Below are 26,920 nucleotides of genomic sequence, written 5' to 3'. Positions count from 1 at the left end.
GAAGTCTTTCCTCTACGACTTGAATAAACAATAGGATGAAGCATTAGCCTACAAAACTAAAGGGAGGACAGCAAAGATTCAGGGGATGGCCTATCAGAATTGGCCACCCACAGGCAAATTGGATTCCAACAATGCACGCCTTATGTCAAATGCCAGGGGTGGGTTTAGCTTAATACTTGCCTATAAATTTCGTAGCCCACAGTTGACTCTTTGTGAGGCTACCTTCTAGGGAAAAGGCTGGCTATTTTCAGCAGTTGATGCATAAAAGCAACATCAGTGCCATTGCCCATTTGCCAACTAACTTAATTTCAGTGCCTTTGTCCATTTGCCAACGAACTTAATTTGATTGTTTTCAACCAATTTAACGATGGAAAATGGAAAAATGAGATACATTCAAGTATTGACTCGAGCACATTTGACCACTCTTGATCAACATTAATGGCTTTAATTTATCTATCAAGGAAACAGCTTTAATTTATCTATCAAGGAGACAATACCTACGAGTGTGGTGAAGACTAAAGAGGCATGTCAAACCCATTTGCCAACTAACTTAATTTGATTGGTTTCAAGCAATTTAACGATGAAAAATGGAAAAATGAGATACTTTCCAAGTATTGACTCGGGCACATATGACCACCCTTGATCAACAATAATGGCTTTAATTTATCTATCAATAAAACAATACCTATGAGTGTGGTGAAACTAAAGAGGCATATCAAATGTCGTTACAATTGGACAACTGTGGGAAGAAAAGGTTGAAAGACCGAATGAACAAAAAGCAGCTAGCAGTCCGTTGCTATTTACAGGCTCCAAATTTCAAAAACATGGCAATGGCAACCGTACGGCTGCATTTCCACTGCCCTGCAAAGTCAGCAATTTTAACCTTTTGATCGCTGCTCAGTGAGCAATCCAAACTCTTATTTGATCCGATTGTTCCAATTTCCAACTCACGTTGCCCACTTGAGAAGATAAGCACATGAATTTATATATGAATTATATGGGACTGCCTCTTGATACCTGCGCTAACAAAGATCAAGTCACTGAAGGTCTTTCTATATCTCCTACAACCTTCTTAATGAGCATCTTTGAAGCAAGTAAGGGAGCTGTAGCAGTGCAAAAAATAATACCAAACAAGAAAGATGCAGCAGTTCATGAGATAACAAACAACTGCATACAAGATTAACTTCAACTAAGGAGGCACATCGTAAAGACAAAAGAACCACGGCCCATATATCATTTTTAAACTGGCCTTGTTAATTACTTATTGTGGTATAGAAATTAGAGGAATGATGTTTTTCAGAACCTAAAGAACACCAGACACTATCCAATGTTTACATTTTTAAACATGCATCAGCGCAAAAAATCATTCTTAAGTCTCAGCTACCAATGAAAGCATTAGCAATTGAGCAATTTTTTGTACCAATACCTGACAAGACCAGACGATTCTCTGAGGTATATCTGATATAAAGATAATATTATGCAAAGAAATTCCCCATGCAGACAGGTTATAATAGAAAGACCACATCTCATAAACAAGTGAAATTTTAAAGATCAGGCTGACACTGAGAACAGATATATGTATGAATGAGCAAATTCTGAAAATAAACTGAATCTATAGACAAATGAGGCAAAGGGATGTGAACCTGATTCTGTGAGCTTGCTGCCATAGTCCAGCTCTGAGGATGGTGGATTTCAGCTGAACTATCAGTAATGAAAGTTACCGTCGTTGATTCTTCTTGCATGTTAGCTATTGAACCGGGTGGTAACTCTCTCATGACCCACAATACAAAAGCTGAGGGCACTGAAGAACCTAGAAAAGCAATATGAATATCACATCATAAACTCGACAATATGACCTCCTTTTACCATAAGGCAGCAAGGCAAGGAGCATAAAGAAATAAGACTGCAAAGTTTATATCTTTCACTATTGCCATTAATAGCCTTGTTTCAGTTCTGCTGTCAACAGGGCATAACCATGGCAATTACCAATTCACCATTTCATCCATAACTTCAGCTAGCTGCATATTTTAATGATAATATGGATGCAACAAAAAGTTTGCCACCTTCACATGAAAATTATTCCTCAGTCCAACAAGTGCAGATGGACAACAGGTTTCACATTGTCTAATACCATAGTGTTTTGTACTTTGGTGCAACAAGCTCAATTGGAAACTCTAACCATGCCAACCTGCCAGATCACCCAAGTCATTCTGTTGAGATATAAAGTTTATCTGCCAGGTTTTAAAACTCCTTTTTCCTTGGATATATCCTGATTTCTCATACAATTTCTATATCCAAGTATAGATGGATAACGTTCTTATAGCCATCAAATTTACGTTCTACAAACTTGTTCTCTATAACTGCAAATTGCCAGATAAGGTTGAATATTTTAAAGAGCAAAATACAGATGAAATATTTCTAAGACAGAATTAATGCTAGACATGGATCAATGGTAAAAATATTGTGGATACACCATGTCCTAAAAACTGGTCTGCAAAGTAGACTAGTAATACAATAAATTGACAATCAAAAGCCTTTACTTAGTTCATTTGGAGCAAATTTGGAAACTTAGGAGAAAACTTGAATCAAGTACCTATAAAATAATATGAAATCAGTAAAAGAGAAGTATAAACTCCCTCTATGTGTAGTTCATGCCAGTAATAAAGCACCTGCAATTATGAAAACACAATTAAATTTATGAAGCTAGAAACTAAAACATAGAACAAACAATCAGTAGAAAGTTGTGTACCGGAATATCAGTGAAAAAAGCCACAAAAGCACTTAATGTGAAACATAGAACAGATACAATGGTCAAACCTGCAACCTACACAACATCATGAAAAAACTAAGGCACTGAAGTAAAATAACTATAAAGCCACTGGATTTTTAAACAAAGATAAATGCATCAACTGTAAACATAAAGGCCAAAGAATAGGCTATCTAACTTGATACCAAAATGACAAGAAATCATAAAGAATAGTATAATAATACCTTCTGGATCTCAGATGAAGCTCTTTCAGATCTAACATTCCTCATTTTTTGGCATAATTGGAGCCCTGAGTGTGAGAAACAAAAGAAACACATAGAAACATGAGTACCAAGGCAATATACTTCTCTAATTAATGTTATTCAGGCTCTGGTACCGATCAAGAAAGTAATCTACACATGCTCGCTATTAGAAACTATGGATGGGAGGCTAACAATTGTGACTTCTAGTTTTTGGTTCATAAATGATAAGGAACAGTAATGTCTGGTTAGCCTGATATTAGACACTTTTGTCACAATAAGGACAATATCTTCAAACAATGTGAAAAGAAGAAGTAAAATTATGAAAAAGAAAAAGAAAAACCCCTTATAAATTGCTAGTTTTACCATAGTATGCTAATGCTCCACCTAACAATAGCACTGCTGCAGCAAAAAGATCTACATACACCTGCATAAGATAGACAGTCAGTACTTCATGGCTCCATTAGTAATAAAAGAAATAAAAGAACACAAAGAAACTCCAAAAAAAACAGAAGATTTCAACATTGTCTTTTGTCATTTTCCAACCAATAAATTAAAGGAAAATTTGTAAACCCTAAGTCCACCATAATCTTCTTTCTGACAATCAGAGACTTGAAACAGATGGTACTCTAAGAAAACAATTATAGTTGAGACAAAATAGTAGCTTGTTAGATGTTCATACCCGAGCCATAGTTGAAGATTCAATAGGATTCTCTTCCATCCCAATCCAAATTAGCACAGAAAATGTCATCATAAAAAGAAATACAAGAACAGTAACCTGGTCAGAGAAAAACAGAATTAATTGGTTCATAAACGTTAGGTTGTGCAAAAAGACACAACGGGAAATTATTACAGAAACATTCCAAATATACATAAAAACATGATAACTAACAAAAGAATAAACTATATCGGTATACCAGAATCACTATTTTTTGACGGCTTCCGACATGAATTAAACGGAAAGGATAACATATTCTGCGATTATCTGCGATTGATGACCTTGGTCTATTCAATGAATTTTGTAGTAAAGTTTCTAGAAAGCCCTGTTCGTCATCCTCTTCCTCTTCATCATCCGCCTGGTGGCAAAGGTCGACCCTATAAAAAATCCACCAGAGAGACATGGGGTATAGCTGAAGGAAACAGTAATTTTCACACAGAAAATATGAAAACTTAAAAGTAACTAAAACTAGCAAAGGATATTATCCTGATTTATGAAAACACTAAGCTTCAGTACCATTGCATTGGATGATCCTGAAAAAAAAAAAAAAAAAAGAAAGAAAGCTCTCCTATCTTTTGATTGATTAAGACATGATGATCTAGAGTCAGCCATTAATGTTGATCTCCGTTTTCCTTTTTCTTTTTCTTTTTCTTTTATTAGACCAAAATGAAAAGTAAATATCTTGATTCTTACAAATATCTCCAATTCTTAGAAAGCACATTGTAAATAAATTGGTTAAAGGGAAAACATACCAGAACGACAAAAGTAGAAGAAATGTAGCAAAGAAGAGAATACCGGGGAAGGCTGCAACACACATATTTGCACTAATTAATACTTAAACTAATCTGCTGCAATGAAAGAAAGAAGTGGAGTCCAACTACGAGCATCTATACATACCCATGGCTATAAAACCACAAGAGTATGACCAGCATAGCCACCCTCTGCATGCAGCAATGACAGTCAACACAAAATAAACGAAGTAACCTGCCAGATATATGAGAATTGGACAATTCAGTTTGAATCAGAGATGTGATTTAAATCAAGCTAGGTGTATAAGGCCAAAAGGTTGATGCAAGTATAAAATACAAATTCTTACCGGCATTAGCAGACCCAATCAGTAAATGAAAAACCTGTAATTGACATTCATTTGGTTCAAGAACATGCCAATACACTTGGAAATAGAAATTCATGTAACATAGCTGTACCATGAATTGGAAAAGAAAAAAAGAGAAAGAGAAAAAAAGCTTTAACATAAATCATATTCATACATCTTTCAGTTATATGTGCACTAATGCATGGACCTTACTAAACATTGACTTGACTTCAACCCAAAAGACTATCTTCTGCCTCCATAGATACAATTGATCATCTCTTTCTCTCCCATTCTACTGATTCCACAATGGTGCCGCATGTTTCCTAATCGTTCCAGTACAAGGGCCTAATAATAAGTTAATGATTTAACTGCATTGTTCCTCTATTAAGGTTCTTAGTTTCCAAAGCACCACTAAACAACTTAATGCAAGTTTTTTTATGTTTTATCGCGCTTTCCTCACTAGGTACAAACTTATAAGATTAAAAAAAGTACGGCAGTCCAACGTGAGTGTAGAAATTCTTCTGATACTTGCAAGAAGTGTATATAAAAGGAAGACACTTGTGAAAAAGTTGGATGTCCTTGGATTCTGGGAATGGTGGTCAAATAGGTTTCTCCTGCAAGCTTTTTAAAACTGATGCATGCTCTAGCTGCAACTTAATTTTAACCTACCCGTTTCTCCAACTTCAAGCAGAGTCAGAAGAGTCACCAAAATTCCTTCATGTTCAGACAATATCACCAGGTTCTGCTTTAAGCGGTCAGATGACTCACATAGATCAGATCAAGGTGCAAGTCCCCACTCGACCAGCTGGTCTGATGACATTGCGTTAAACTAACTAACCTATGAATTAGTACATTCAAATAGAAATCTTTAAATTCAACTAAAAAGTTAAAGAAGGCAACATAGCACTTACTTTTTGGCGAGTACATCCTAGCTGTGAATTCCTTGAATGAATCCGTGCTAGCTGGCCACAAAGTGATGAGATTAAATAGTCATTACAAACAACAAACCAGAAAAAAAAATAAATAAAAAAACAAAATAATCTCTCCATAATTATCAATAGCATCACACTAATGAATTTTGATGAACAATATTATCCTGGGTGTTAGTGTCTACAAAAAGATGGATACATCTATCAGCACATTTGCATAAACCTAGCCACTATGCATGTTGTGTACGTGTGTAAATTTCATTGCTTTGATTCGCATAAAGCCAATATCACAATCCAACACCAGCTTAACAAGTACAACAACAACAACAAACTAAGCCTTATATCCCATAACTCTGGGATCAGCTGTATGAAAAGCCAAAAAAGAAATTATATTAGGTCATAGTGCAGCTAAGCAAGTGCAGAATGATAAATTAATTTTTTATAACCACAATACGGTACTCAATATATAACAAGCTACATAAATATAAAGCAATGTAAAAACAGCAGATTTTGTACATGTCATGAGAATAGGAAGGAAGTCAAGATTACAGAAGCTCAAACCAACACTGTGTTTCGGTAACAAACACAGTTGGAAGAGAAAAGGAGGAGTTGAATTAACTACAAACATTGAATTGTTCTCAATTATCAACTGAAAGAGAAATAACGATCAACAAGCAAACTATTGCACCAAATTTGTAGATCTGTCCTGGTTTCACGGAAAGAGCAAAGACACCTTGGCATCCAGTCAACCAAAAATTGAATATATATTCCGTCATATCAGTAGATTTCTGTTACATACTGATTAAAACATGAATATGGAGAATTTTCTTAAATTTATGTTGGGGTAAGCAAAATTCATCATTATATACCCTTTTAGCCATAAATATAAAAATGGCACTTAGCATATGATTTAGTAAGCATGACAGCAGACACTCTATTTATTGAATCTAAAACTCTCCCTATTCAACCAGCTAACATTTGGGTCCTTAACAGAGCCAACAATTAAGTTCAGCAGCCAGGCTGTACTAATCCATTCTTAAATAGATAATGTAAATTGTCTTGAATTACTTTCCCAACATGAATATCAATTGTATTAGCAAGAAATGTAAATTGAAGGATTAAACACAACATTATAGTCGATCTATGAAAAATAACCTTGAAAAACCAACTATCATTCCATCAAATTATCAATGTTCTTTTTTCAAAAATGAAGAAAAAACAAATATAATCAAAATATGCTGAATGGAAAACTCACATAGAACAATCCTAAAACTCATTGTTATACTTATTTCCCCGATATTACAAATTACCCATCAATCAAAAACTCATTAAACAAAAAACTCACTAAACATCTAAAACGATCAAACTTTTAACAAAAAATCAGAAAAAAAAAAAAAAAACCTGAGAAAAAGCAATAATAGCAGTAATGCCATCAAAGCAAGCAAGACCCGCGTTTACTCCAACTAGTTGTGGTGGAAAACTACAAAACTTTTCCTTTTCTTCAAACATTTAGCTATCTATCCTTTCTCCCTGCTTTACAAAACAAAACAAAAAAACTATATATTTATCTATTATTCTCTCTACTGTCTCTCAAAAATAATAAAGAGAACAAAAGAGCCGACTCTAGCTCTTTAAACAAATAAGTATACACCTGAAATTTTTTTTTTTTTTATCTTTTACGATCTCTTTGTTTCTTTTGTTACTGATTCAGTGATTTGGCTGCTATGTATGATTTTTTTTTTTCATGAAAAAAAAACATAAATACTGAGAATTTTTAATTGAAATCTGTTTTAAAAAAAAACAATCACACAACGAATAGGCGGTGGCTTTCCAGAGTTTTCGAGACTGAGAAAATATAAAGATTCTGAAATCTTTTTTACTTTGACTTCGGCCCTAAAAATGATATTTTTATATATTTTAATTGAATTTGATAATTTATTTGTGATATTTGTATTTTGTAATTTGTTTATTTGTTTTGTTTATATTTTGTGTTAAATATATATAATATAAAAATAATTGTGTTATAATTTATGTTAAAATGTTTAATATAAAATATATTTTTATTTTTACTAAATTTTTATATTTTTATATTATATTATATTATATTTTTATATTTAAAATAATCACGAGATTTTTTTGGCAAAAAATAATTATTTTTTTATTAGTATAATATACTTTCTTTTTTTAATATTAGTACTAATTAGAATTTTTTTATTCTTTTATTAATTTATAATTTTGAAAATATAAAGTTTTGTTTTAATGTGTGCAATGAAATAAAGATTCACTTGAAATTGTTGACCTAAATGAATCGAAATTAATGACAAATTAATGTAAATTTATTGCCTATTGTTTTGTGTCATTCTTTCTACTGAATGAAATTTGAATAAGGAGTGAATATGGTAAGAAGGAAATTTGACATTTATTACTATCCCAGAAGTCTTCATCAATAAATTTTTGCTTGACATGTGTCCAAATTCAATTGGTTGACATTTTTTCGCCTTTACAAATTTGTATTAAAAATTATTTAAATATTAAAGAATAAAAAAGCAAGGCTCTGAAGATTAAAAATTATTTAAATGTTAAAAGAATAAAAAGCGGAAGGTTCCGCAGAAGCTTAAAGCTCCCTCCATAAACTCGTATATATATATATATATATATATAATTATGCATTTGATGGGAGGTAATTTTTTTCAAAAAAATTATATATAATTATAAATTTTTATATTTATTTTTTTTAAAATGATTCTAAATTATAAACATTTTTTTTGGGAGAAAATAATTATTTTTTATTAATATATATAATATTATCCAAATACCCAAAATGGTTGGAACAGAAATGGTCCATGACCAAAATAAGTTGTTCCACCAACAAATTTCCATTCTTCTTCCATATCTGGGGGAACTTGAGCTGTCAGATTCAATAGGATTGGCCGAAAGAAACTAGCCTTTTTCCCGTTTATTTACTTGAATTTCTGTTTTAGTTGGATACATGAAGAAAACAAACTGTATGTTGAGAATTACAAGAGCTTCAATCAATTTCAAGTTCCGAACCATGCATGCCCAAAGACAGCCTTGGCTATGGAATTTGACATTAATCTTATCCCACTGTTTGTCTCTCATGATGATTTCCTCCAAAAAAATTAAGCATAAGACATTCCATCAAAATATGCAAATGCAGTGAAGCTTCAAGAATAACAACCAATGGGCTATAACATACATGCAAATAATAGGTCTGAATTCAAAACCTTCTTCATCTAAATTCAGATGCAAAATCAATTAATACAGCTTTTATCCTCCAAACTGTTTGGGGTTAAAGCTACAAATTTAGTCATCAATGAGTTTTAGGGTGTCATTTTCTTATCATCATCATCATCACCAAAACACGTTCCACTTGTTTTTTTAGGCAAGGGAAATGTACCCAAAAGCCAGAAAAAGAATTTCTATCCCAAAAGACAAAGAATACAAGTAGAGGACAAAAGGTTCATGTCAGGTTTAGCTTAGTGAATTTTCTATTGACTGTTGTTAGTCAATTCCAATTTGATTGTTCATTTCATCACATGCATATTTCACTGTATTAAAAAAAAGGGTTTATTTCATAAGCCTTTTGTTTGGTTTTCTGATTATATATTTCACTTTTTGGCATCTTCTCTTTGTAATTTTTAAGAAACTCTCAGACATTGGCAGCGCAGACTCCTAATGTTATACTTCATCCTTCAGAAATTAAGATAAAGCCTTTGCTTTCTGATTAGCCTATGATTTATTTGGCTTATTTGGAATTAGCCCTCATGCATGCATGCCATCTTCATGAAAGTGTTATTGTCTGGTTGAAAATAACCTTAAAAGGGTGTTTATTTTCTCAGTTCTGAAAAATTTTGTATCCCATTGCATGCTTATATATAATACATGTATAATGGGGAAACAAAGGTTTTCAATCATTGGCCATATCTCTAGCTCTAATTTTTCATCAGAAGCTCTACATTAATAATTTTTACACGAAAATGTATATGTTGAAGTGGTTGGATGGTCAAGCATCCTATGGAAAGAGCACAACTCAATTCATAAATCATGGGTTTATTCTTGGAAAAGATTCTATATTCTACAGACAATTATATAGTACTAGTAATAAAGCAGTCAATAAAAGTGTAAAATACCATATTAAGAAGAGGAGTGTTGATATATTAGGTGGGGAGTTCTGGACTTTGGGCTGCAAAGCCGAAATAAACTCTACAGTTTCGTGGCCTATGGACTTGTCTGTGGCTTCATGGGAAAACTTTTAAGTCTATGACCCGAATGTTAATTCTGAATAGAACAATCAAGTTCACTTGCATTCCTATAGAGCCAATGAACATGCAATAGCTCCAGGAAGAAATCCATGAAGTATAATCATCAATAACCACTCAAGCCCTCATTCTTATTGCTCCAACCGATGAACTCCATGAAAGCAGGCAATGAACTAACCACTGATTTAAAAAAAAATTGATGCACCATCTTTCTTCATTGTTCTTGGTTTTTGCACATGGAAAATGCTAACCCTGTTCTGTGGAGAGTTATGGTGTTCATCTTTTCATTTACTAATAGTTCTGTTTTACAATTTCTTTGTAATTCTATAAGGGCCTTATGATAGATATAAAAAGAACTTCAACACAATGTTTGCATCCAAGAACCTGTCATTAGTACTGCAAATTGCATTAACAATAGAAGTTGAATTATTAGAACAATTGACTGCCTTCACCTTTAGTATCCTATATAACTCTGCTGCCAAAGATTGCACTCCTTCATGGGAAAACTAAGTAGAGATGCAAAGCAGGTTTCTTTCATATTGATAGCATCATCATATTGGATTGGTGGAAGCAGGTCATGATAGAGCCTGACTTCTGCTATGTGCATGGTGTATTTTTTCTTGATTTCTTTTGAAGTCCTCCCTCTTTTTCATCCATTTTCCCCTCATTTAATCAGTTATTCCTGGGTAAGCCTCTAAATTTACTGAGTGACATTATCAATTTTCAGTGCTATTACTTTTCAACATATAACTGACTTAGAATGCACCATGATATCATAAATATTTTGCTACTTGTGGCATATTTGCTGTAACATATGACTGTCCTCTTTTAGTTAATTAATTTGTTTCCATCTTTCCTGAAATCAAAGACAGCCCTTGATTAGTTCACCTTGGAGATGACTATTAATGAGCCTTCCCCACTGGCAAAGCATGCTCCTAATTCTATCAAATTAAAATTTTGCACAACTAAACATATACTAGACGGGTGGTAATACAGTGCAACATGCACTACCGATCACATCTATCTTAGCACATTATTCGGCAATGATCGAGCCCTAACAAACACAATCAATGAGTCAAGATTTGTAAGTAAAGAATTTAAAAAACATATCTACCTCCCGATTGGATACTGGACTCTTAATGTTAACACGATCATGGATGGCTAACATCGAATGGATGTTATCGATTGCTGAAACAGATACATCATACTACCATAGCCTGATTAAGCACAGTTAATCACTAATTAGACACTTTAATAAGTATGTGCGACAAATGAATAATATTAAACATACTAAAGTGAGAATTCATAGTGCCAATGGAGACATTTGTTCTTCATACGCTAAGAGAGGCAATGACAGAAAGGAGACAACTTAAAGGGCTAATTGCATTCAATTTCTTGAGTTTCCTGTCCTATATATATGCATCCCCAACAAACAAGACCTTCATTCCAAAGCATCTAATATAACATTCCCTTTTAACCTTCTTTTCTGTTTCTTCGGTCGGATTTTTTTAGCAATGTCAGGCTCTGGCAAGAAAACTAAGGGCAGGCTGGAGGTTGACAGGTTGATATCATTCTCAAAATGCAGATCAAGGATCTACAAGAAAGCAAGTGAACTAGCTGCATTATGTGGCGCTGAGATTGGTTTATAGTCTTCTCACCGGCAGGTAAGCCCTTTTCATTTGGCCACCCCTCTATTGAATCTGTTGCTAACGGCTTTCTGCACGAAAATCCCGCTCCAAATGACAACACTAACCCTCTTGTGGAGGCTCTTCGAAAGGGAAGAATCAATCAGCTAAGCCAGCAGTTAAATGAGGTACTTAGCCAACTGGATGCAGCGAAAGAGACAGCAAAGGCGATTGATCAGCTGACAATTGAGAAAGAAACTCATGGCTGGTGGGAAACTCCCATTGATCAACTTAACCAGAAGGAACTCCAAGAACTGTATACTCATTTTGAGGATCTTCGCAACAATCTCTATAGCAATATGAATAAGAAGTGTTGGAGCCACTTCTTCACTGCTTGCTCCAATGGATCCGGCTCAGTTGACCAATCCATTTACTACCAATGCAAATGAGGAAGTTCCTCATGTCTTTCCTCTTAGGTACGGCCATGGTCACCAGCAGTTACGAACAACTCAAACTATCTTGAGTAATAATAAAGTCTACCTTGCTCCTGAAGCAGGATTTTTTGCCTGCTGCTTAGTAAAATCTTTTACTTATCCAAAAAATAAAGTTCACCTTGTTAGTTGTTATTTATCTTTTTCATATTGATCTTAGGCTTGTGAATTTCAGGAGTGCTAAGACATACATGATCATGTTCATATAGCCAACTAACAGCAAGTCTAAAACCAGTTACAGTTTCCTGTCTGCCTAGGGCTATTTCAGTTATGTATCCCATTATCAGCTTAAATATTTTTCAATAAACTGGTGATTAGTGAAGTCTTTTATCCATTCCTATCGCTGTTACTGCATGAGAGAAAACTTTTATGCTAAGTAAACATTTGAGCTCAACCTTGAGCGTTACTTACATTGGTGACTCAGCCATTCATATGCTGCTACAACACCCTTCAGTTTTAGGATAACCTTAAAATATTTTCATATTAAGGAAACAGGAGAATATATTACAAAGGAATCTGCTCTTTTCCTTTCAAGTTTCCAGATCAAGTTTTGCAGCCAGACAACCAAAATTAATGAAATTTCTTGAAGATTGCCCTGCAATGAAATATTATCTAGCTAGTTTTCACTTAATGATTAATGGCGGTCCTTAACAGACACGCCTGTCTTTAAGAAACTAATTATACTGTATGGAATTTATCGTTGGAATATATAAATATATATATATATATGTCCCTTCTATAAATTTTCACACTTCATATGACTCATTGACAATATTTCATAGTAACAGGTTGCTTTTGTCAAATTTATGGTGATGAAAAAGTTTCCTTATCACTGCTAACTGCATTAATGTAACTCTTAAGTCTTAATATTACACTCCCTTGGGAATGGAATTGAATAAATTAATGGTAAGAATATAACTTCATTTGAAGCGTATATTTCCTTCACTTTTTCTTCTCTATTTTCCCATTCATTCAATTTCCAGTTAGTCCTTCTAAAGAGTGCCAAAATTCCAGAAATTATTATGTTCAGATAAAAGCTGTGATTTACTTATTTTGAGAAACCGAAATCTGAGCCTTTTTTCTTACCAAAAGCTCCAGAGCAAGATTTAACCTGAAATTTGGGTTTTTCCTGATATTTGATTCCATTGCGTAACATTATATGACAACAAGAATCATGGAAAACGATGCAAATATAAGATTAATAAAGGTTAGAAGTTCATATGTTCTTATTGGTTTTAACTTAAACCAAGATTAAGCACATACCGATCATTAATATTTTATTCATTGTCCAAATTGCTCAAGCTCTTAATTTATTCTACATGAGAATATTTTGATGAATGAAGGATGATAACTTCAATTCCAAAATCTTAAAAATTGGGTGGCCAGAAGAATGAAGGATTTGGTAGGTTTCCCTTTGACACTTTATTTTAAGATGATTGTACCAGGACAAGTAAAGCCACCCAATGGCCCAATCACTTCTCCATCCATGGCAATTTATGTTTCCTAAATAGATTTACATGACAAATATATTAGAACTGGGGTTAAGAAAAATATGATAAATTAAGGAAAGATTTCAAAGCATGTAATGATGTCACTTTTTTTAAAGTTTTATTCATTCTCACTAGATTAATTTGTATACAAAAAAGTCTATGGTGATAAACCTCAAAAATATAATGAAACACAATGATAGACTAGATTTTGTGTTGACAAAATTAATCCATTGAACTTCCATCGGCATAAAAATATAATTATATGATTTGGTTATAAAAAAGCTAGTGGGGGCTTTTCTAGCTTTTGTTTTGTGAGCAAAATATTTTTATTTCATAATTTTATCTTTTATCTTTCGAAAATCAGAAATTTTCTATTTATAATTAAATAGAAGTTATTTTGTCCAGACATAATTCTCAATAAATATGCTTATTTGTATAAACACAACTGTTTATAAAACATAACTCTTTAGTAAATAATTTTATCAATTAAAAAAAAATAACTTTTTACTATCACATGCAATTCATGTAATTTATTATTTTGAAAATGTTCCAACAAAATATAGTAAATCATATTATAGCAAGTTGTTTTGCTATCAATTGTGCCAATTTAATTCTTAACCTTTTTAAAATTCTTTCAACCTTAATCTCTCTGTCAATTCATGAGACAAAGATTGATAAAGTGTACATCAGTACATATAAGCAGTGCCAAATGGTATTTTGCTAAATTAGAACAAGGTTGAGTTCAAATGTTGTGTTCTTCTTATTAGCAAGTTATAAAAGAGAAGAGAATGTGAGCACAAATTTCTTTTCTTTTAGAACTAAATGACTGAATTAATTCAAGAAAATAATGGAAAGCAGTACCCCAAATGGCCTTATTACCACCCACAAAACAATACCTTGATATGTTTTAAAAGAAGGAGAATCCATAAAAATTAACTCAAATTGAATTGCTTTCTAAAATCTGATATTTCCATGTTAGGAAAAATAATTATACATGGAAATAATGAACGATTTATGGTAGTATCAAATATTAGAAACATTTCCAACCCACAAAAACCTTTCAATTTTCATTAGTTTGTTCTTATAAAGGCTGATCTATCTCAAGAGCAAAGCCATATTTCAAAAAAATTTGTGAAAAAAACATGGGTCGGAGAAAAATTGAGATGGAAATAGTGAAGAATAGCAGCTCGAGGCAGGTTACTTTCTCCAAGCGCCGATCAGGGCTGTTCAAGAAGGCGAACGAGCTTGCTATCCTTTGCGGTGCTCAAGTTGCCATCGTTGTTTTCTCCCCTGGAGGCAAGCCCTTCTCGTTTGGCCATCCAAGCGTTGAGGCAGTGGCGCAGCGGTTTCTATATCAGGACGCGAAACCAAAAGTTTCTATTCCTGGCCAGGTAGAGTGTCAGCAGGAAAGCCAAGTTGAAAAGCTTGGACAGCAGCTTAATGGCCTTCTCAAGCAGCTACAGGCAGAAAAGAAGCAAGGAGATATGGTTGATAAGGCGATCAAGGCAATTGGAAAACACGAGTACGGAAAACCCATCAACGAACTCAACATGCATGAGCTTTTGGAGATGAAGCAATCAATGGAGAAGCTTCGTGAGAATCTGAAACTGCGGGTTAGTGAGATTGAGGCATCGTCTTCTTTGCTGCTCCTATCAACCAATCCTGTCAAAGTTGCTGATCGTGAAAAATTAAGTAGTCAAAGTTGCTAAAAAATGTATTATGGTTTGTTCTTGAATAGAATTGATCCAAATTTCCCAAATTTTAGATCAGCTAATGATTTCTGTCATGGCTTTATTTAGTAATAATGTTAGCAAATATCTAATTGCATATATAATTTGTATTCATGTTCATACGTACTAGAGTAATTAGATATTTTTAATTAGTACAGTGCTAGGTTCATGCACTAAAATAGTATATTTAAATGATACATTCACATATATATATTCTTTCTTATAATTAACATCTTAATGAAAAGTATTAAAATTTTTATGGACTATAATAAAATTTTAAAAATTTATATTTGATGTAAGTGTGTGAAATGCATGCATTAGATGAGTATATATAATTTTTTTCTTTTAATTATCTTCAATTAATTATCAATTTTTGCTATATTTTTTATATATTTTGATTCTTATCTTGTCCAAATACATTCTCCAAAGTCATTTCCTTTTTCATGATTTATAAAAAGTTTCAGTCATAGGACTTTATTTAGTAACATTGGGGGGATCGTAGTTGGTCTTGAACACAATTGAATATTCCCAAAAATACAACCGAACTCCATGTATCTTTCTAAATTTGGTTGGAAGCGTTTGCTACTGATTAGCTTTAAATTCGTAAATGGAATATGTTTACACGATAAAAACTTAGATAAAGTTTTTAAAATGAAATTCATGAAATTTTTAACTAAAAATAATTAAATTAAAATAAAAAATCAAAACTGTTAACTTGTAAGTGTGTAAATTTTGAAAAAATTTTGATATATTTTTAATAAAAATATTGACAAAATTTTTACCATCTATTAAATTTAAATTATAAACAACATTTTTAATAATTTTTTTATATATTATTGATTTTTACATTAAATTTTATTAATCTATCGATTTAAATTGTTTATTAAAATTTTTATTAAGTCATTTTTTAAAAAAAATTCACAAATTTCACTTTAAAACCTTCATATAAATTTTTTCTTTATAGACATTTGAAATATATATATATATATATGCAAAAACCAATGACATATTCTCACCAATTCCTGTTACTCTGAAACTAAATATATAGAAGCAGATGTTTCCCGTGTTGAATGTATATATTTACATTATGCCTTCATTAGCTGATTTTTGAAACAATGCACTGTAAATTATAAAGGTGCATCAAAATGAATTAGTTGGAGAATCTGTATTATGCTTGATACATGGCAAAATATAAAAAGGAAACAAAAAGATTAAACCTTTGAAAGAAAATATATATTTAAACCGACCATGAAAAGAAAATAAAACGATTATTCCTAAATCTTTGAAAGAAAATATATATTTAAACCGACCAAGTATGAAATATATATATAAAAAAAAAATTTAAGATTGAAACCTTTATTTCCTTTTGCAGAAGTTCTTGAACTTTACACGCTAATCCAATTACAAAACAGTAACTAATTCATTTATGCTTCATTTGAAGGCTTAATTTTTAAAATTACATGATGACACAATGAAAATTATCTTCACTGATCATTCAAATGAAGCTTTATTTATTAATATTATTAAAGACTATTTGTATTATCATATGTAACAATCAAATTAAGTGACAGAAACCTAGACAAAGGATTATGCTTTTTGATGGTTTCCACCGGCAAAGATTCGATTGAGTGCTGCACTTTTTTAATTTAAAACTGTTGACGTTTTACTTCCACTATTAACAAAAGCGATGGCTTTGTCAAAACAAGAAAAAAAATCATAAGCAAGAGCAATTTTGAAAAGATGAAGCAGTATTTTTTTTTTCCAACTCAAAAGGTCAGTCTCAAATTCAAGCATCGTTCTTAAAGAATCATTAAAGTATCATGCATTAACTCCTTTTTAAGTGTATATATATATATATATATATATATATGTATGTATCAGTGCTGCCAATTTGAATAGAATGTGGGGAAGTTCCTTTTCATAACTAGAAATAGTTATGATTGTCAAATGGCATAATTTTTTTTTCTTTTTTCTTCATTATTCTTCGACTTTTTTAAAATTTTATACAAAAAAATGACACGTCAGATAATTTTATTTGATTCTATAACATTTTCACTTAGAATGACTAGAATGAGATAGAATTCCAGTAAGGCAGCTACAATATGAAACTGAAACGAATTGATTCTTTGGCATCATTGGTTCTTTATCGTTGTCGTGATTATACTTTCCTGTATGGTTGTTTTATGAAAAAAGAAGAAGAATCTAATAGCTCAAAAGATTTGTAAATTGAATTTAGAATTTAATTTAAATAGTTCACTTAATTTTTTTAAAAGGTTAATTTTTATAAAGCTAAAATTTTGTTTTCCAACACTTTTTTTTTTTAATTTTTTAAGCTCTGATCTTATTTATACAAAAAATTAAAGTAAATTGTATAATTATCAAATTAATGCATCTAACATGATTTAATTTAATAATTTATCTAATAATAAATGCATACATTCTCTTCAAAGAATTAAGTTTTAAATTTTTTTTTCATAATAAAAAAATGTAATCAGACAGTTGTACTAAGTTATTGATATTTCAATAAAAAAAAAAAAGGAATATGTTTTTGTTGAACTTTAGCCAAGAATTGGTCATAATTTTCAAAATAGGGAGAGGGGCCATGATCAGCCGTATGTATTTGACGTCAAAGTCCAAATAATCAGCCAATACTACTATAAGTCTGTCTACAACAAAACGGAAGGAAAGTAACGCTTTATCAATCTTATCGAAATAGAATGATATGATATACAAATAATATAAATAAAAATATATAAATTATTAATTTAAAATTTTAATAAAAATTATAAATAAATTTTAAAAAATTAAAAATATATATTTTATATTTTTATATTAATATAAATTATAATATATAATTTTTATATAAAATATAATATACATATACAAATTATTAATATTTTATATAATGCAAATATACGTATCTACGGAGAAAAAACCTTCTACTTGAAAGATAGATTCAACGCGCACGGTTGGTTTCTCAGTTTCTTCCCATCTGGCGATGGAGCGTGGACTGGTGGCCCAAACATTCCATCCCAGTTTCCCAGTACTAATTAATTATAAATTTGTTGACCTTCTCCCGCACTATCATCGCCAAGGGACGGTTTCTTGAAAAACTCGAAAATTCCAACTTTCCCAGGACCCACACCATGTTCCCATTTCTGATTTTGACTCACCAATGCTAACCCTGTCACCCCAGTCCCCACTATTCCTTTTATCCTTGTTTCTTAAGAAACTGAACTTTTCCTCTCCGATATATAACTACCTCTCCAACTCGTCTTCTTCTCCAATTAAAGGCCAAGGCCCAGAGAAGACAAACTAAAAATGAAAGTTATGGGTAGGACGAAGAGGTGGGTGTTGTTCAAGAGGCTGATAAAGAAGGAGTTATGGAGGTGGAAGTTTTTGGGGTCTGCTTTCAAGTGGAAGAAGCTAAATATTCATCTTTCTTTCATTGACGATGTACTTTTCAGGATTGCGTCGGTTTTAGAGGCTATTTTCTTGGTGGCTACTCTCTGTTTCTTCTATCTTTGTTGTGGTTGTCACTTTTGACAATTGAATGTGTGAATGTAGTATGTATCTTTTTTTTTCTCTCCTTTTGGGGTGTAATAATATTCAGAATTGTGAGTTCTGACCTGGGTTATGAGAGGGAAAGTGATTGCATGGTGGTTTTCATTGAGAAGAAATTACTTTTCACTATTATGGAATCTTTAAATTCCCAGACTTGTTGGAAAGGATGGTGGAAAACTGGAAAAGTAGGGAAAGAAAAGCTAACTTGGTAACTTCAGTCTTTGTGGGGGAAGTTTTTTTGGTTAAAGCAGGACTTTCTTGATGTATAAAGTTAATGGTTAATCAAATTAACTTCTGTTTGAGAATCTTGTTTTGTTTTATTTTCCTCCTTTCTACTTGTTCTTTTTCATGAGTTTGATTTTCCTCATTGATAAAAAGAGAAGGACTAGTCTTATCTGGTATTTGTACAAGATTGATTTGAGCCACTTTCAATTTCGAACCAAGGAAAATGTGAGGAATTTTGCTACTTGCTGTGTAATGTTTAAAGGTTAGAGTTGCCCCATTCACCAGGTTATGACTTCTGAGTAGCAGCGTTATGCAGGACAGGAATCTTTTGGTTCTTGGAGCAGAACCAAGACGATACCAACCAAATTTAACAAAAGAAACGACAAAAAAACAAAGGCAAGACAAGCCTAGGAGCAGAACCAACTACTCTCATTTGGTTGAGCCTTTAGGATTCTTGGGACCATCCTCAGGTCTGATACATTTGATTCTTTAGGATTCTGATACATTTGATTTTTGAAGTTTGCAGAACCTTATGGAAAAATATAGATACAGCACGAAAAACCCCTTGCACGTGCAACTGGCATCAATTATTGCCAATGGAATTGCCAACACCGTGGTTCAGTGAATGACTGGCAAAACTGGCTGTGTTCAAGCTTAATTGTTAAGACCTAACCCAGTAATTACCAGGCCCCAAGAAACTCATTAAAGTTCCAATTGGGCCGCTTGGCCCTTCAAATAGTAGTTTCTCCGATAAACAACTGCAGAAACAATGTGACACCCTTATCATTTAGCAGTCATAACTGGTTTGTGTTTTTGTTCCTCCCCTGTTTGTTCCAGATATGTCCAATAGTACCCATAAAAATGTAAGGTTAACGATTGATAGTTGCATTCTCTCTTCCAGATGTAAATTTCTTGTCTCAGGTTACAAGCTTACAGCTAAGCCTGAATTTCGTCATTGATTTGGACTTGAACGGGTTTTATTTCATTGTTTTTTTATTTGAAAATATGACCGATACGGCAAACCTAATGCATTCCATTTCTTCAACTTCACACGTTACCTTGAGTTTGAGCTCCAATCTCTCCTAGTACAGTATGATGAGATCATCGTCGCCCGGCTTTGTCTTCGCTGATGATTGTTTTGAACACGTAAAGGTGAAGCCACCTGCTCAAATCTCTAAAGGGTACTAGCTATTGCCTAGTAACCAGTTTAAACCGTACGACGAATAATAAATATTATACAAACAGCTCAGCGACTTACAATTTCCTCGCATTTACACGATTCTTTCTTCCCTAGTCAATTATGATCTTTAAGAAAAATAGCTAGATAGGTCAAATAATTTTATGACATGATCACAAAATGTAATAGCAATCGCAAAATGAGGTAGTCCAACACCAAGCCAGCTAAGAGTTGGATACTTCATGATCCTTATACCTTAGCCCTGAAGAAAACCTAATACTCTGATCTGAACTTAAGATTTTAGATGCAGGCAGCCCTTCCTAACACTAATAATTTTTATCCATTAGAGTCCTAAAATTTGTAAAGCAATTTATCTAGCAAGAGAGAAGAAATTCAATGTAAGTCATTTTTCTATAATCCCAATAATATTACACATATATATAATAGTACTAATTTGAAGTATGAACCATCCGTAAAGATGACAATGAATTTTCAATAAAGAATTTGGAAATGTTGATTGGTTTTGATTGAGTTGGTCATATTTGAATTTTTTTTTTAACTTCAAATTTTATAATCAATAGTCTTCCTTGATAAATGATCTATAAATTCAATAGAAATATTTTATGAGACCTAAAATCCTCCCTACCCTCCCCTCGTCCTAACTTTTAGGTACAAAAAAAGTTTCGAAGGAGCTGGGAGCAAAGTTAAAGACATGATCCCGCAGTTAAAAGAGACACTACTATCAGTTTTCCTAATTTTTAAGTGTCCTATGAATCAAGCATTGTACCATAAATCTTATCATAACTGGAAACAATTTACTTTTAATCTATAACAGGAAAGAAAAAGAAAAGATCACCCTGTTAATCATGATTGCTATCATCATCGATCCTGCTTTTCTGCCTCAGTATGCATCCCTAGGATAATATTACTTGCCATTGATAGCTGCCAACTCCCAAAATCCATTGTCGTCCCTTGCGTATACAAGACATCCTTGGTGTCCCAACCAAATCTGCAATGCCTTAGCTATTTCCAGAATCAATGAACAGTTGTACAGTAGGTTCTAACAACAAGGAAGTGTAAGAATACTTTCCTCTTGTCTGGTTTTTACTGGATGGTTTGGTTGGATTTTATTTTATTTTATTTTTTTGGTTGTATCTCTGACTCCGTGTGTTAGATATGGTTGAATTTGGTAGAATACCTGAAGGTAGATTTACTCTTCCCTGTTACGCAATTCGAATCGTATCTTCCGAACATTGCCTCACATGGGTTGGGCATTTTAGGCCCAGATTTTGTGCCCAATAGCCCCCCATTTATACCAGAGTCAAAGATAGTGGAATATCCCACAAAAACCGGAAGTACAGCAACCAAAAATATCTGCTGGAAGCAGCTTAAAAACTACAAAGCTGCCAGTTACTTGGATATGGGAAAAGAGTGAAACGTGCATTCTTCAATATGAGTGAAAGTTTCTCCATCTTCTAACACTGCTTTGAAACACAGCAGAAACCGTTTTCTTGGTGACTTTCTCCCTTCAAAACCTTATGCATCTCTCAGAAGAAGTACAAGTATAACTACTAAAAAAAGGACTTCTATCAAGTAATAGAGAAGCAGTGCTGAAAGACTTCCATGAACGAAGAGTCTCAAGGTAATTCAAAGAACAACTTGTTTTTTATGCATTTCTTTTCTGTCTTGTTGTTTAATAATATGTAATTTGACTCAAAATTTTATATATCCTCCACAGATTATCTCGGGGTTACAGAATTTTGACAGAGACAACGTGGCTTCAGCTGTCTGCCCCCGTGAACATTTTCTTTAAGGTCGTCAGCATATCTCGTTTGGGCAAAGATTTTGACAATAAGTTAAACCAAAGATGCTGTGATGGCCCCAAGAGAAGCAACCCATATCCAGCCATCCATAATGTCCTTATTATAACCAGAAGATGCTGATGTGATCATCTAAAAAAGATGTCAACTATAAAAATGAGAGAAGGAAATGTAATTATGGTAAATCACCAGATAAAACAATAGCATTATAGAAAAGCAAATATAAAAACCAAGATCATAAAAAGGACTGCATTTAGAACCGTGTTAGCTTACAGTTATATTTGAAGTTAATTGTATGTTCATATGACACATAAATGTGTCTTAAGAAAAAAAATACACAAAGAAGCAACAATTCAACAAACGTGCATTGTTTCAAAGCCATTCTTCCCTGGATTCATAACAATTGCAAACCCAAACATCAAGCAAAAACCAACGTAGAGTTCAACAGAACTAGGCCACGAGACATTTTCGAGTACTCTAACTTCATTTAATAATAGATACATGAATATTTACTTGAACAATAGCATAATGGATGAAGCATCGATTGATGAAAAATATCACCATAATAAGACACCAAGTTTCATGTCCAAGACACATACATGAATATTTACTTAAGCAATAGTCAGATGAACTATGAAGCCCGCACAAGCAGTAATTTACACAAGAATGACACAGGGATGAAAGTACTCAATGCAATAATATACATCTCGTAAGTCATAACCACTACATCTATTATTCAATGAATATCCTGGTAAAACACAATCCTAAGGATTATTCATCAAACTCTGAGTCATCTTCAGTTTCTTGATCTTCACCACTTTCCTGCCATGAAAATTTTGAGCAAGATAATTACTGCTTATCTATTGCAGAGATAAAATATAACTGAAAACCTCTATCAAGTTTACCTTTCTTCTAATATATTCTGCCATGGCTCTATCAAACTCTGCTCGTTTCTCGGTTGCGATATCATAATATTTAACTTTTTCCTATCAAAGGCAAATTTGAAATTTAAAAGTTAGACAACCCTGACAATTGTTTCTCAATTTCATCTATAAAGTCCTTTATTTTCTATTTAAACGTAATATTTTATTTTCTTCCAATTCAAATCGGGAATATGAACTGTCAACCCTCAATATCATTGGCGTCCTAGCCATGCACTAATATTGATTGCGACATTATCTCTATACATGCTCTAACTAACTTATGCACCCCTAGCTAGGTTAAGGAAATTCTTCAAGAGTAGCGGCAACAACAAAAATTGGAACAATTTTACCACCAAGCAACAATGTGCAAATCTTAAAAGTATGGTGCAGTAGGATATCAAAACTATTTCTTCATCTTTAAGCAAATAATGCTATGAGCAGATCATGAACGTGGTTCACATTGTGTTTAAAGTAAACTTAAGTATGCTTTGACAAGCCAACGCCACCCATGATAATGGATTAATGGCCTAAGATTCCGACTAGCACAAGACAAAACATTATTACTAAAACTGCTTTATTCTCTGACTCAAATAAACATGTCTCCACCAATTAACTCTTACAAACATATTCATAAAAGGTTGATATAAGTTATCATAACTGCAAGTGCTATTGTTTTCCAACGTCATAGAGAAAAGCCAGATTTGACTTACATGCTGAGCGTGGAACAATTCATATTGCAGGCAAACCAAAAATAGCTTATGTCAATTATATGGATTCATGAGCAATAAAGAGAGCCAATTCAAGATTACAAGGCACAACCTCATATGTCATCAGCTTCCACTTCTCACCACATGCCTTTCCAATCTGAAACAATTTATCACAGGATTCGTTAACATATATGTTAGAAAGAGAGAGATATTCATTGGCTAAATTAAGATTTGTGTTTTCAAACCATAACATACATCTCGCATTGACTTGATATCTGGATTCTGCTCTTGAAATTCCTTACGAAAATCCTCCCTTGAGTATAAGATAATGAAAACTCGGTTAGATTTGTGTCCATCACAAGAGGACGGTCACTTTCTTCAATAAAACTAGCAGGCAAGATCCTTTGATAAAAGCTCCCATGCTCACCATTCAGAATATATGTTTTTTCTACATACAATTGAACCTAGGACATCCAAGGCCCCATGAAGTATTAAGTTCAGAATCCATTGGTAAGCCTAAAAAGCCAACTTAGATTTTGCATTTGAAGACAGCCAAGAAATATGAAAATCGACTTTAACTCAACACAACAACGAAAATCTTCCAAGTTTGGCCAAAAGAATAAAGAAACAAATACAAAAATACATAGCATAGGAAACTGCAGGCATAAGAGAAATGTTATTATCAACAAAAAAGTTAACCAAATTTATGAACACAGACGATACATAAGAAAAACTCACAAGAAGTAAAAGAAAGCAGTTGGGGGTTTCTTGGGCATTTTAGCATCAATTTTTGTCTTCTTCTTCTTCTGCTTCGATTTGGGTCTTGATTTCGACTTGGGTCTCTTTTCTCTCTCGCTAACAACACTCTGTTGAGCTGACCTCTTCATTTTCTCACTTGATTTTACCCTTAACACCATTTTCCTATCAGGTTTTCTTTCCAAGCAACAGAATCTATCATTAACCCCAAAAAGTCCTCACTAACAAAGCATACAAAAATAACAAACAAAAAAAGCTAATTTTGTTTTGCAGATTTCTATTTTTTTTCAGCATAGCAAAGAAAACTGAGATGAATAGGAACAAATACTATAAAGCAGGAAGCAAAGAGAGAAATACTCATTGGAGGGTGTTGATGGATTATAGGCAGAGGCAGCGGTGGTTGAAGATGAGCGAGATTTTCTCGACTTTGTAGCTTTCTTTGCCATTTTTTTTTCTTTGGGTTAGTTTTTAAGTCTGTAGCGCTCAGGCAGGCGGAAGAAGGATACCACGACCGCTACGGAGACCGGGACCGAGAGCTTCTGCTTTGCTAAGTTCACGCCGCTTCTCGCACCACCACTCACCCGTTTCCAGTCGGCTCAAGTTGGAATTTGGACTTCGTCGCGTGAATCTGAGTGGTTAAAATAAATTACGAGCCCTCAGAGTTAAATTATGGGCTTCATTAATAGTAACACTTGGTCTTTTTTTAACCCTACAACAGGCCCAATTACTACATCATAAGCCCATTGGTTTCGGCCTTTTTTTTCCTTTATTTGAGCAAATTACTCATGATTTTCTCAAATTTTGATTTTTTTTTTTTTTTGAAAAGGAAAAAAAATGAAACTTGCTTAGGCTTCATATATAAATCATGGAATAAATTGCATTGTTAGTTAGTAAATTATTTTATAACATTTTATTTTCATTCATAAATTTAAAATTTTAAAATTTTACAAATTTAAAATTTTCATTTATAATATTTTAAATTTATAAAGTTAGAATATTGACAAAATGTACCACATAATGACATATATAACGCTTAAATGGATATAAACATGATAGATTTCGTTTATATTCTATTGTTGATAGTTGAATAAACTTATAATAAATCAAAGGATTGTGAATAAAATTTAAATATTGTGAAAACATTACGACTTCATGATGCAATTTCCTCGTGAAAAGCCATGTAAAAAAAATGTGTTATTTGGACTTTATGAGTGGTTAAATGATATTTAGATTCTTATATGGTGGTATGTGAGAATTTAGATGAAAGTTATATAAATATTTGTTTATGTACAATAACCAATATAAAATTTATTTTTCTTTTTAGTATATCCAATAAATATCTTCAATGATGGTTGTTATCTTGAGTACAATATTGGTTTTTAACATTTAATCACCAAATTTGTTTTTTTTTTTTTTACAAAAAAAAGTCGTAATTTAAAAATAAAATAAAAATTATAAGTACTTAGATTTATATTTAAAATTTATTAAATATTATATTTAAATAATTATATATAATTATATTATAAGATACATGATTACCTGATGATGTTACATACTTGTAATCTTATATGGATAATTTAAAATTTTGACATGTTGAATAATTTTTTAATCGTAGTTGCCTACTTAATGATTTTATTATTTAAAATTTTAAAATATTTTAAATTTTAAAAAATTAGATTTATCCAAATATTTTATGTTAAATAATTTATAATCTTTATATTCATTTAAATGAGATAAAATTATTGAAAAAAATTAAAAATTAAAATCTTATTTAATATTAACCTGAGCACTTTTATATAAAATATGTATATATTTTTTATCTTGTATTTAAACTATGTAAATACATTATAAAATAATTTTCAAATTATGGACTTCATTAATTAATTAATTATATTATATTATATTATATTTTATTATTATTATTGTTGTTGTTGTTGTTGTTGTTGTTGTTATTATTATTATTACTATATGTTATTAAATCGTTGATATATTGCATTCATATTATTCGATTTGTAATATATGTTTTTAATATTTTCATCTTAAATCAATCGATTTTTGTGTAGTAATTAATAAAACAAAATGCATGCAAGAAATATGTATATTGTTATAATTTCGCATATACAATAAATATATAATCAACTCTCACTTTAACTTTAAATTATTTTCCAATGTATAAAATTAAATAAAGTGTTATAAAAAACTTTATTTAATAAGTTAAATGAGACCATATGTCCATAATAACATATAATACTTATAGATATATTTTATTTGCATTACAATATTTTTTTTAACATTTCATATGTCTTATAATGTATATAGACCAATGGTAATTATTTGTAAAATTTCTTAAGAAAATAATTTAGAATAAAATAGATGGAAAACTATT

The 26,920-nt window shown here is 32.1% G+C and overlaps 3 protein-coding genes and 2 pseudogenes across 15 annotated transcripts; 3 read left to right on the top strand and 2 right to left on the bottom strand.

Annotated features, from left to right (window-relative positions):
* Positions 1-583: 583 nt before the first annotated feature.
* LOC111278098 (tobamovirus multiplication protein 1-like) lies at positions 584-7,622 on the bottom strand. 8 transcript variants are annotated; one of them, XM_089764848.1, is made up of 14 exons: positions 7,398-7,612; positions 7,148-7,279; positions 5,729-5,779; positions 4,821-4,923; positions 4,622-4,708; positions 4,477-4,528; positions 3,924-4,101; positions 3,689-3,784; positions 3,373-3,433; positions 2,992-3,056; positions 2,750-2,824; positions 2,594-2,669; positions 1,644-1,810; positions 584-1,017 (listed from the first exon to the last, which is right to left on the bottom strand). In XM_089764848.1, exons 2-14 carry the CDS (start codon positions 7,253-7,255, stop codon positions 994-996), a joined length of 1,143 nt encoding a protein of 380 aa, XP_089620974.1. In that variant the 5' UTR covers positions 7,256-7,279; positions 7,398-7,612; the 3' UTR covers positions 584-993. The 8 variants fall into 8 exon arrangements, with proteins under 8 accessions (XP_089620974.1, XP_089620973.1, XP_089620975.1 ...); XM_089764847.1 differs by having other exon boundaries at positions 7,148-7,276; XM_089764849.1 differs by having other exon boundaries at positions 1,644-1,801; positions 7,148-7,622.
* Positions 7,623-11,540: 3,918 nt separating this feature from the next.
* On the top strand, positions 11,541-12,100 carry LOC111278456 (agamous-like MADS-box protein AGL61; annotated as a pseudogene).
* A 2,480-nt stretch (positions 12,101-14,580) lies between these two features.
* LOC111278601 (agamous-like MADS-box protein AGL29 pseudogene) lies at positions 14,581-15,391 on the top strand (annotated as a pseudogene). The gene has a single exon (XR_016344110.1). The product of XR_016344110.1 is annotated as an agamous-like MADS-box protein AGL29 pseudogene (transcript).
* A 3,050-nt stretch (positions 15,392-18,441) lies between these two features.
* LOC149517658 (uncharacterized) lies at positions 18,442-19,231 on the top strand. Its single transcript, XM_089764843.1, has one exon. It carries the CDS (start codon positions 18,684-18,686, stop codon positions 18,906-18,908), a length of 225 nt encoding a protein of 74 aa, XP_089620969.1. The 5' UTR covers positions 18,442-18,683; the 3' UTR covers positions 18,909-19,231.
* A 3,446-nt stretch (positions 19,232-22,677) lies between these two features.
* On the bottom strand, positions 22,678-25,172 carry LOC111278097 (high mobility group B protein 14-like). 5 transcript variants are annotated; one of them, XR_016344108.1, is made up of 6 exons: positions 24,892-25,171; positions 24,517-24,711; positions 24,034-24,091; positions 23,782-23,935; positions 23,054-23,134; positions 22,678-22,970 (listed from the first exon to the last, which is right to left on the bottom strand). XR_016344108.1 is itself a non-coding variant. In XM_022864557.2 (6 exons), exons 1-6 carry the CDS (start codon positions 24,978-24,980, stop codon positions 22,920-22,922), a joined length of 537 nt encoding a protein of 178 aa, XP_022720292.1. In that variant the 5' UTR covers positions 24,981-25,167; the 3' UTR covers positions 22,678-22,919. The 5 variants fall into 5 exon arrangements, 3 of the variants coding, with proteins under 3 accessions (XP_022720292.1, XP_022720294.1, XP_022720293.1); XM_022864557.2 differs by having other exon boundaries at positions 23,891-23,935; positions 24,517-24,729; positions 24,892-25,167; XM_022864559.2 differs by having other exon boundaries at positions 23,891-23,935; positions 24,517-24,699; positions 24,892-25,167.
* Between the last annotated feature and the right edge of the window lie 1,748 nt (positions 25,173-26,920).

This window comes from Durio zibethinus, chromosome 8 (genome assembly GCF_047325235.1).
Source record: "Durio zibethinus cultivar Kanyao isolate XHJ-2024 chromosome 8, ASM4732523v1, whole genome shotgun sequence".
NCBI classification, from domain to species: domain Eukaryota; kingdom Viridiplantae; phylum Streptophyta; class Magnoliopsida; order Malvales; family Malvaceae; genus Durio; species Durio zibethinus.
The sequence above is the reverse complement of the archived record's forward strand: the minus strand, read 5'-3'. Positions and strand labels throughout refer to the sequence as shown.